The 11,760-nt window shown below is 44.4% G+C and overlaps 1 protein-coding gene across 1 annotated transcript; it reads left to right on the top strand.

The window, feature by feature from the left end:
* Window positions 1-477: 477 nt before the first annotated feature.
* FAM131B (family with sequence similarity 131 member B) lies at window positions 478-10,262 on the top strand. Its single transcript, XM_084279369.1, has 6 exons — window positions 478-546; window positions 3,207-3,242; window positions 7,731-7,824; window positions 8,421-8,618; window positions 8,942-9,085; window positions 9,485-10,262. Exons 1-6 carry the CDS (start codon window positions 493-495, stop codon window positions 10,021-10,023), a joined length of 1,065 nt encoding a protein of 354 aa, XP_084135495.1. The 5' UTR covers window positions 478-492; the 3' UTR covers window positions 10,024-10,262.
* Window positions 10,263-11,760: the final 1,498 nt, after the last annotated feature.

The raw sequence follows: 11,760 nt of genomic DNA, 5'->3' as shown, positions 1-11,760 counted from the left end.
GCATTAAAACGGTTTTTAATCTTGCTGAGAAAAGCAAAGCAAGTGTATCAGCAGCTCTAAGCTGATGTCAGACCAAATTATAAAGGAGAAATGCCTTTTTAAGTGATGATAGCTTAATATTGGCACAGGATATAAAAATAATTGGTTCTTTCTCAGTCACACATTATGAGTAGGTGCATTTTTTCTGGGGAAGCTGTTCTTTAGCCAAGCATACCTTATGCTTGATAAAACCACAAATGACTAGTCTTCATATGGAGATAAGTGTGTGAAATATAATAGTACAAGTGGGGTGATCTGATTAAAATCAGAAGGTCTGATTTAAGGCTACTGTGGCCTTAAAATTAGTGATTCTCCTGTATGCTGAGCTGACATGCCTTAAGACTGCTAGAGCAAATCGTAGTGGCATTCAGAAGCCTGACTAGATGTGTTCCCACAGGAAATGAAGTGATTGCAGTAGACTGGAAGGGACTGAAAGATGTGGACCAAATCAATATGGACAGCACCAGTTCACTGCATGGCAGCAGCTTCCATCGACCTTCTACTGAGGTGAGTTTCTGTGCCTGACCTACTTACCCAGGGGGAATCAAAAAGTTTCAGTTCTTTCTGAGTTCAGAAATGGGTGCTGTGTATTACTGAGGCATCATCTAGGAGAGGACCAGAATGACAGCATGCACCGAAGGATCAGACTTTCATATCCACACAGTTTGGCTTGCCTTGAAAAGAGTAGAATCATCAAATCATAGAGTCATCATGGTTGGAAAAGACCTTAAAGATCATGAAGTCCAACAATCAACACTACACCATTGTAACCTCTAAACCATCTCCTGAAGCACCATATCTACCTGTTTTTTGAACAGCTCCAGGGTCAGTGATTCCACCATCTCCCTGGGCAGCCTGTTCCAATACTTTACCACTCTTTTGGTGAAGAATTTTTTCCTAATATCCTGTCTGAACCTTCCCTGGCACAACCTGAACCCATTCCCTCTTCTCTTGTTACTAGGGAGAAGAAAGTAACACCCCCTCATTACAGCGTCCTTTCAGGTACCTGTAGAAGGCAGTAAGGTCTCCCCTCGGCCTCCTCTTCTCCAGGCTGAACAGCCCCATCTCCTCAGCCTTTCCTCATAAGATGTGTTCTCCAGACCCCTAATGACCCTAGTTGTCTTTCTCTGCACCCTCTACACCACCTCAATGTCCTTCATGTATTATAGCGCCTAAAACTGCATGCTGTACTCAAGATGCGTCCTCACCAGAGCTGAGTACGGGGGTAAAATCACCTCCCTGGCCTTGCTGGTTACACTGTTCCTGATACAGGCCAGGATGCCATTGGCCTTCTTGTCCACCTGGGCACACTGCTTACTTGGGTTCAGCTGGCTGTTCCTCAAGGTCCCTCTCTGCTGGGCAGCGCTCCAGGCACTCTTCCCCAAGGCTGTAGTGCTGATGGGGGTTGTGGCCAAAGTGCAGGATTCGACACTTGGCCTTGTTGAAACTCCTACAATTGGCTTTGGCCCATTGATCAAGCCTGTCTAGGTCCCTCTGACAAGTCTCCCTACTCTCAAGGTGATCCACACCTCCACCCAGCTTAGTGTTGTCTGCAAACTTACTAAGGGTGCACTCTATCCCCTTATCCAGATCATCAATAAAGGTGTTATCAGGAGTGGCCCCAGCACTGAGCCCTGGGGAACATGACTCATGACCAGCTGCCAACTGGATCCAACTCCATTTATCACAACTCTTTGGGCCTTGCCATCCAACTGTTTTTTTACTCAGCAAAGTGTATGGGCATCCGAGCCACGAGCAACCAGCTTCTCTAGGAGGACACCGTGGGAAACTGTGTCAAAGGCCTTGCTAAAGTCAAGGTATACAATATCCACAGCCCTTCCCTCATCCAATAAGCAGGTCACCCTGTCATAGAAGGAGATTAGGTTAGTTGAGTCACTCCCTTCACAATATCCATAGTGAGTAAGAGTTTGCAAATGAAAGTGCTTTTAGCCACTCATGACTGGAGGGGAACAGAACATGGAAAAAACTGTGGCAGTTCTGACAAGCCTGTAGGTCTGCATTCCTTGAATAATGGATTCATTTAAATGTCCAGCACTGTGTCTGTCCCAGCTTCTGCAGCACAGCAGTAGAATCTTTTGAAGAAACACGTTTGTCTACATTTTGATTTTTAGGGATGCATTCACTAGTAACTCACTGCCAATTGATTTAGCATGCAGTATCTCAAGGGTTGCTTCATTTGCTTTTCTGAGTTATTGCAGTTTCTGCAATCTTAGATAACTGAATTTTCAGCTCTGTAAGGTTCAGGGTATGCAGACATAATTAATAAAAAGATTAAAGCTATTTGAAACACATAACACTTGAGGAATCACCAATGATGTTCACAAATAACATTAGCAACATACAATTTGTGAAACCTGACAAAATGCTAATGTCTAGGTATTTTTATTTCCTTGTTATACCTTGCTGGCTTGGAATGGAACTTGAAGAAACTTGGAATTTCATGGAATCCTGGCAGAAATTGTGGGAAAATTCAGTTAAGTCAAATGCAGATCTAAAAGTCAATGAGCATAAAATATACTTCAGTGAACATTTTGACTTATGTGAACGGATACCATAGGTGTAATTGTTTAATCTAAATTTTCCTGACTGTCCACATCCCCAAAACCAAGATATTGAGAGGTGATTCTTCCCAGATTATGGAAATGCACTATGGATTGGTTCTGTAATGGCTGACATGGAAAATGGATCTAGTTTGCAAGGGTAAAGTGAATCAGAATGGACAAAGTGAAAGACTGCAAGAGAAAGTAATTTCACCAGAAAATAATTCTATAACCTGCTGTATTATACTCAAAAAACACATAGGTAGTATAGCTCCTCCCTGTGTTAGACTCAAAGTGATGCAACTCCCACGCAGGGATGGAAGCACTGCAACAATTAACAAAGAGCTGTTTAAAAGGGGACCCTTATGAAAAGGTGTTTGCTTTTCTCTGTCTTACTCTCCCTATCATTTTCTATTGTACCTTCGAACACCATAACTACAGACACCATTATCAACAACAGGGAATGAAAACAGCTTGAAAGATACAAGTTTTTTAATATATTGGATTTATATATGGTTGTTGCTTATGGTGAACAACTAGAAAGATGCATGGCTGTTTACAACTTCTTTGATGCACTAACATGATGTCCTTCTTTGTTTTCTTTAGCAAACACGGACAGATTTCTCTTGGGACGGTATCAATGTGAGTATGTGCCACACTACTCTTCAAATTTCTAATCATAGGAAGACGTGTCATGGGACACAGTGGAGCCCAGAACGGAAACATGACTGAAAGTCTTTAGTGCCACCGTAATTCTGTGAATTGTTTACAATTCAGAAGACAGTGATGAATTTTTGTTTGCCTCTGGGTCTTTTGTTGTCTGGAATGTGCTTAGATCGACAGGTGGCTGTTAAATTACCTTTGTCCTCTTTGGGACAAATATGTGTCATTTCATCTGTTCTATTTTTTGAGGTTTCTGGGCACTGCTAGGTAAAATAGGTGTCCAGGTAAAACAGGTGTCCAGCATATTTAAAAAACAGTAGTCTTTGATTAAAGCCTTATTTGATCTTCTCCAGGAGTTTGGAAGAAATGTATCCCTCATTTTCAGTTGCATACAGAAGTAAAAGAGTTCTTCATGTCCCCTGGGGGAGATGGTCTGCACCAGTTAATTCATCTAACAAGTGGAAGAAGAACAAGCAAACACTTTAATAAAATATGTTCCTTGTTTCTCTTAATACCTATACCAGGAAAAAGTATGGTGGGTTGTTTTTTGGGTTTTTTTTCCACTAATGCAAAACCAGCATCACAAAAAGGGAATAATGCATATTACTGCTACCAAACTGTTTTTAATGCTTGTGAGGCTTAACAGATGCTTTAGCATAAATTAGCTTGATAGTTTTGTACATTTGAAAAGTCAGGATTAGAAGCTCCATTTTTAGTAGCATAAGCATTATAAAATTCCAGATGCTTTTAAAATCTTTAAATGCCTGTTGTTTTCTGGTTGTCTGTGGTTTGAAAGTACTTAGGACACTGAATATCAAGGGGACTTGTATTTTTAACTAACCTTCACCCTACTCTCTTTCATGGTGGCCTTTATGGCTTGGGATCTTTTACGTAGGCTCAGTTAGCAAAACAAATTGTACAGGAAAATAATGGTACATACAGCAACTTGCTAGAAGACATTTGTCAGCTTTTTCCTCACTTCACATCTGGCTAGCTGAAAGCAAGGTACACAAAGTCATATCTCTAAAGATAGTAGAAGACACTTCCCTTGCAGTTTCCCTTTTCCCAATGCATTCTGAATCCATGGAGCTCTTCTGTAATGCAGGTTTTTCTCTTGCTCAGCATATATCGTCTGGTATCAAAGCTGGTTCATGAATTTCCTTTCCTTCCCATTCATTCCTGCCTTCATGTCACAGCTCTCCAATCTGTTAGTGGTAGGCACCTTCTGCAGGACACTTACTTTTCTGGATGGTTTCCATGAGGTGGTTCACAGCACAGCACAGCCTCGAGGCTGTCTTGAAATTACTGTGTGGGTATAGAATAACAGTGCCCAGGCAGGAATGACCAGTGGGGGGCATGGACATTCTTCAGCCAGCTTGATCACAAAAAGGAGTGCCTCATGGAACACGGGCTGTGTTCTTGCTTTTTACTGTTCTTCCCTTGCTTTCTGATTTCTTCAGCTCACATGTTACACTCAGACTTTCCTCAGTTCAGAATTCCAGGATGCTTAGCTGCTGCATTTACACTCAGTTTCCAGAGAAACTCGCCTCTCAGGTTTTGGCAATTGGCTATATGCAGTTTAACATCTTTACAATGCCTTCCTTTGTTTCCAACTAGTTAACTGCCCAGCTATTGTTTCGTTCACCTTTCATGAAGTTTGTGTCTATGACCAAATGCTTGCTTCATATAAGGATTTAAAATCTCCAGTGTTATGGCCACTTGTTTTTGAGTATCTTTGTGTTGTAACATGCTGGACTTGATTTTCAGAGCAGTCAAGTCAAGAGTAGAGGCAATGCATGTTTAGTCCTTTTGAAAATTAAGCCTCATATGCAATGCCTGGCATCTCTGAAGAATCCTGATGATTGTGTTTGATGATGATGATGTATGTGAATGCTGCCTGTCCCAACAGTTTCCTATCCTTGTTATTCAGCAGCTAAGGATGAACATAGAAAAGAGAGTGAAGGGAGATAAGCATAGATGTAGACCTCACTTCTTTATAGGTAGCTTGAAACTGGATGCAACAGTAAGAGTCATGTTCATTTTAAGACCACATGAAAGGAAGTAAAACCCAAAAGTAACATACACATCATATTACAGATATGATTTTTTATATATGATGCATTGCTGTGACTTACTGTCCTGGTTTCAAGCTGCCAGCACAGGTGAGCTGAGTTGGCCTGGGCTGGTTTCCCCACCACATGACATCATGCCCCTGAAAAAGGGGCTGGTCAGGGAGGGGCAGGTCCACCTGTCTCCAGGACTGTCTGAGTACTGTCAGGCATCAGGTCAGTCATCCCTCTCATTCTATCGCTTGTCACTAGAGAGAAGAGAACAACCCCAACATCTCTGCAACTGCCTTGCAGGTAGTTGTAGAGAGCGATAAGGTTTCCCCTCAGCCTCCTTTTCTCAGGACTAAAAAGCACCAGCTCCCTCGGCCGTTCCTCATGGGACTTGTGCTCCAGACCCTTCATTAGCTTTGTCTTCCTCCTCTGGACATGCTCCAGCATCTCAACATCCTTCCTGTAGTGAGAGGCCCAAAACTGAACACAGTACTCAAGCTGCTGCCTCACCAGAGCTGAGTACAACTGAAAAATCACTTCTCTACTCCTGCTGGTTACACTATTCCTGATGCAGGCCAGGATGCCATTGGCCTTCTTGGCCACCTGGGCACACTGCTGGTTCATGTTCAGCCGGCTGTCAACTAACACCCCCAGGTCCTTCCCCTCCAGGCAGCTCTCCAGCCACTCTGCCCCAAGCCTGTAGTGTTGCCTGGGGTTATTGTGACTAAAGTGTAGGGCCCAACACTTGCTTTGTTGGCCTCTGCCCATCGATCCAGCCTGCCAAGGTCTCTCAGCAGAGCCATCCTGTCTTGCAGCAGATAGATACTCCCCCACAATTTGGTGTTGTGTTCAAACTTACTAAGGGTGAACTCAATCTCCTCGTCCAGATCATTAATGAAGATGTTAAACAGAACCAACCCCAGCACTGAGTCTTGGGGAACACCACTTGTGGCCCACCACCAGCTGGATTTAGCTCCATTTACATCAGCTCTCTGGGCCTGGCTGTCCCACCAGTTTTTAACCCAGTGAGGAATCTAATCCATGAGTGACTAGTTTCTCTAGGAGGGTGCTGTGGGAGACAGTGTTGAAGGCTTTATTAAGGTCCAGGTAGACAACATCTACAGCCTTCCCCTCATCCATTGAGCAGGGCACCTTCTCATAGAAGATCAGGTTGGTCATGATCTGCCTTTCATAAACCCATGCTGACTGGGCCTGATTACCTAGCTGTCCTGCATGTGTTGCGTGATTGTACTCAAGATGATTTGTTCCATCACCTTCCCCAGCACTGAGGTCAGTCTGACAGGCCTGTAGTTCCCTGGGTCCTCCTTCCAGCCCTTCTTGTAGATGGGTGTCACATGCACCAGCTTCCAGTCCAGCGGAACCACCCTGATAAGCCAGGACTGCTGGTAAATAAGGGACAGTGGCTTGGCAAGCAGTTGTGCCGACTACCTCAGTACTCTTGGGTGAATCCCATCTGGACCCATCAACTTGTGCAGATCTAAGTGGCTGAGCAGGTCACTAACAAATTCCCCTGGGTGGATGGGGGCTTCAGTCTGCTTTCCATTCCCATCTTTCCACTCAGATGTCTGACAATCAGGAGCGAGTTGGTCTTACTACTAAAGACAGAGGCGTGCAGTGCACTGTATTATCACCTCCCCTATGCTCTGTGTGCTCAGTGTTATCACTGGGTGTGTGTATTCTTCCACAGGCTCTGTTGGTGTTCCCCTTTCTCAGTGCTGTGTCAGTAACCCACCCTTATCCCAACCTGCAGGGCATTCTCAGTTTCTCCTCCTGGGGAGGGCTGAGTAAGCAGTGCCCACTGCCTGGGGCTGAACCATGACAGTCCTTTTTGGAGACAAAGCCCTGTGGGTCAGGCTAAGAACAGGTTACTGACAAAGAGCCAGTGGCAGAATACAGGGATACTCTGACTGCCCTATAACTGTGCCTCCCCAACCAGCCCCTTTTACCGAGTGTGGAAAACAGCCTGGGACAGCTCCACTCATTTGTGCTGGCAGCTTGGGGAAGTTAACTGTCCTGGCTAGAACCAGGATACTTACCTATCATACTGTCAGCTCCCTGTTGTAAACTTCTATCAGTGAAGTCTTGCATCTGTAACAAAGAGCTGGGAACAGAGCAGCATGTCTATAGGGGACTGGCAGCAGCCAAAGGGAGGCTTCTCACAGCCTGCTTCTGCCTCTCCTGCTGATTTTGCCTCACTCAGTCCCAACCCTATGTCATGGTTAAATAGCCTCTGATTTTTCCTTCCTTTCTTTTGTTGTTTTTCTTCTTGTTTGCTTCTGCTTCTAGTCTTCCTCCTCACCTTCTGGAATCCTTATAGTGATTTCTTAATTCAGTTCACTTCTTTTTCTCCTTCCTGTATATAATTTCATATTCTCTCTCTTTTCAGCTTTCCATGGAAGATACGACCTCCATCCTCCCTAAGCTGAAACGTAACTCCAATGCTTATGGGATTGGGGCACTGGCTAAATCATCTTTCTCTGGTGAGGTCCTCAAAATCTGAGTTTATCATTGGCAGCTTCTCTCCACAGGCCTTTGTGCCTCTTTCCATGTCTCTCTGTTGCTCTCCCAACTGCTCTTTTCTGATTCTTGCCTTTTCAAGGCCTTAGAGGAGTCTCCACCACCATGGCTGTAGATAAAGAAATCTTAGTTGTTGCCCTTTCAAAGAACAGATTGTTCTTATGCCTGTTTGCTTTTCATCATGCACCCCAGCTCAAACATCTTCAGTTGCTTCCCCTTAAACAGTCTTGGATGTAACTCCATTTTCTGTTTCTTAGTTTGCTCACTTCCAGGCTTCACCCTTCATGCCTGTCTGTCCTAAATGGATTTGAGGCAAGGAAAGAGATGTCTTTCATATTTGGGGTTTCCCTTTTTCCCTCTTCTGGAAGACAGTCCAAGGGAAGATGGAGAACATCTCCTGGAGAGTGATACAGTGAAAGGTGGGAGACATCCAACCCCAGGAAAGGAAAGGAAATAAAAGGGGGAGAGAACTCCATTTCCAAGATAGGTAAACAGCATGACAGACAACCCTGGAGCTGTGTAATAGCCCCTCCTTGTTTTCTAATGTCTGGCCCCTTAGGGATATCGCGCAGCATGAAGGACCATGTCACAAAGCCAACAGCTATGGGCCAAGGCCGCGTGGCACACATGATTGAATGGCAAGGCTGGGGCAAAGGTAACAGCCAGCAGCAGCAGCATACGCATGAGACAGCACGCAAAGATGCTGATGCCTACTCAGACCTGAGTGATGGTGAAAAGGAGGCCCGGTTCCTTGCAGGTAGTACTAATTTTTTGGCACGTGGATTGCATTGGTTGGGATGTTGCAGAGCAGAATGCTGAAGAGACTAAAGTGCAGGAACCTGAAAACACACTCTGGGGAGCCTGTGGGTGGTTCAGATGGCCAAAGGAGAGAGACACTCTGTCTCTGGATTATTGCCAGTGGAATGCAAAGTGGATAGGAGGAGGCCAAATTGTGGGTGATGGGTGTTGCTGAGACAGGACGAGTGGGACTGTGTGATCAAGAGATGAGGTTAAAGAGGGTGGTGAGAAGTTGTGACTTTCACACATCCCTGCTTCTCCTTGCTCTCTCCTTTGGTACAGGAGTGATGGAGCAATTTGCTATTTCTGAGGCAACTCTCATGGCCTGGTCCTCCATGGATGGTGAGGATGTGAGTGTAAACTCAAATCAGGAGAACCCAGCAGGCAACTACTCTGAGAACTATCAGGAGCTAATGGAAAGCCAAGGTGAGCTCCAGTGCCTCTTGCTAATCTTGAAACACCCCTTTCTTGCTCTGTTGTCACATTTCTTTCTTTTCCTCTACCCCATTTTATTCTGTAGTCTCAATTTTTGGGAATGGGTTCTAGCAGAGGCATCACCTGTTTGTGGAGCTGTTGAAGGAATCTAATATTAACAGGGAGGCTCCAAAACCTTTCCTTAATTTTTGGACACAATTGTGGAAAGCTACAAGCTCTGGCAGTCAACTGTGGGTATAGTTGAGTTCATCTGCCTACTGCCTAGAACTGCCTTTTCTATCTAAAGGATTTATCTACCCTGTATGGTGCAGGTACACAAGCTATCTGAATCAGACAACTTGGCCTAGACAGAATGCCTAACTGCATGTTGTTTCCCTACTTTACTTGCAGAGCATATGGCCCAGACGCAGTATGATAGCTGGCCTCATTCCTACGTCTCGCAGGGCATGTATTGCTTAGGTTCATCCGATGCCTGGGAGACCAGTGATCAGTCCCTCATCGCTTCCCCAGCAACTGGCTCATACTTAGGCCAGAATTTTGATGAATCCCAGACAAACCTTCAAGAAAGCATTTTGATTCAGAGCAGCCTTCTCCAGCAGCAACAGCTGCAACAACAGCGGCAGGAGCAGAACTTCATCCAGAGCACGGGGCTGGTCCACGTGTGGCCCCTGCAGACTGCTCAGGGTGGGGCTGAGTCCAGTACATACATGGAGGACCACCTTGAGGATGAAGGGAATCCACAGCTGGAGAAGGCTCCTCTCCTAAACAAGAAGCCCTCTCCAGAGGAGGATGATGCAGTGTGCCGGGACCTGGAATCACTCTCTCCTCGAGAGGAGATGGAACATGCTGCACTGAGCCGCAAAGTCTCAGATGTCACCTCCTCTGGGGTGCAGTCCTTTGATGAGGAAGAGGGAGAAACAAACAACTGATGCATTCCGTGAAGTTCTCATCACTGCTGAACAAAGAGAAGGGTGGCAAGGAATGAAATTACAGGGAATCTTCTCTCCAGCTCCCCATACTTCTGAGCAGACACACCTTCTGTTCTTGACATTTAATTATTTTTTTAAACAGGAAGAAAATATCAAAGTGTTTGACACATGAAGACCTCTTCTTCCCCTCCACTGTGGACAAGTATTTTTGATTTTCATTGCTCTGGGCAACACATGTGAGGTGCTTGGAGAGATCTGGATTGGTAATTCATTTATAAATCTTTTTAATACAAAGTCTTGACTGTGGATACAAATTCTTCAGGTACCGGGGATGTGGCTGATGAAACAGGCTTGGTATAGGGAGTGGCTGTGTGGCTAGAATCCATCTTGGCAGAATGGATGTTGCTTTGTGGACATGGCCCCCCTTGATAGAATATATGAACATAAACTGGTTTAAAATGAAGATATATATGAAATATAGATTGCACTAGAATTGTGATTGTGGCTGGTACAGAGGATAAGGCTGTGTTCACTACAGACTGTACTGAGATGAAAGATTGGCTTTGTAACCTCAATAGCACCTTGATATGAAATTCTAGGCTCAATGGATACAAACTGTGCTCCATGGGCACAGGCTGTGCTGCAGTACGGATGGTGTGGCTCTGTGGGCATGGCTCGGCTGTGGCATGGAAGAATGGATGCAGAAACAAATCTAACCCTGCTCACAGACTCTGCTTTCGTCTCTTTCTAATCTTTCATTTATTTGTTTCTCTCTTTGACATTTCTACTTTCTTAGGAGCTGGCAAGAATGGTGTGTCCTTCTGGCACTGGGCACTGGATGCCAGTGGAAAGGACGTTTTCAGCTATGGAGACAATCAGAAAAAGCTGTCTCTTTCAGCAGGCTTGAGAACATGCCTGTCTTGGTGCTGCTGCTGTATCATTCTGTCTTTTCCCCTGCCAGCAGACTGGGGAGACCCAGAGAGTAGGCAGCAGATCCAGGAACAGTATGTACAGCTATGAGATCACAGATACCCAGTTTACATTGGAGTTTTCATTTTTTTTTTTTTTAAAATGTTTTTATATTACTGGATAAGTGCTGCTAACAAAGCAGTTAATAGTGGGAAAGACCTGTAATCCAGTCATCACTAAACAGAAATAACTGCTCCTTTCCCATTCCTGCCACTCCTTGTGCAGTGCCAAATGTAGCTTGAAGAAGAGGGGTGAGAGGAAGTTTTCTCCTATTTATTTTTTCTTCCTGTCTATATTTTCTTCTTTTGTTTTCCTACCCCAAAGCAATGTAAATAATGCTCAGTGCTTGGTCTGTTTGTTTTGCCTCCTATCTCTTCATTAGGAGTGTTAGGAGAAAGCTGATTTCAGGAGTTTTTCCTATTTGTACAAGTTCTGTATTTTTTTGTTAAAAAATATGATTGATTGACTAGGGGAATTCAGTGTTTTGCAATTTCTTGCCGTGTTTCTACAGACCTCCTTTTGCAGGGAAGGGGTTTTGAAAGGAAATTGAACAGTCTCCTTTCAAGCTCTGACCAGAAAATAACAAGAGGCCAAAGCAAAATTTGTACAAGGCTATCAATTTTGCTGGAGAATTGGACAGAATCAGCAGAGATTACCAAAGTGCTGAGTTTTAATTGCAATACCTCTTGCAAGGAAGCATCAGCAAATTATGGGTTCAGATCAGATTCTAGATCTAGATCTAGATCTAGATTAGAAAGGAATTGGCCT

This window comes from Gallinula chloropus (genome assembly GCF_964237585.1).
Source record: "Gallinula chloropus genome assembly, chromosome: 1".
Lineage (NCBI taxonomy): Eukaryota > Metazoa > Chordata > Aves > Gruiformes > Rallidae > Gallinula > Gallinula chloropus.
This window is presented reverse-complemented; position numbering and strand designations above follow the sequence as displayed.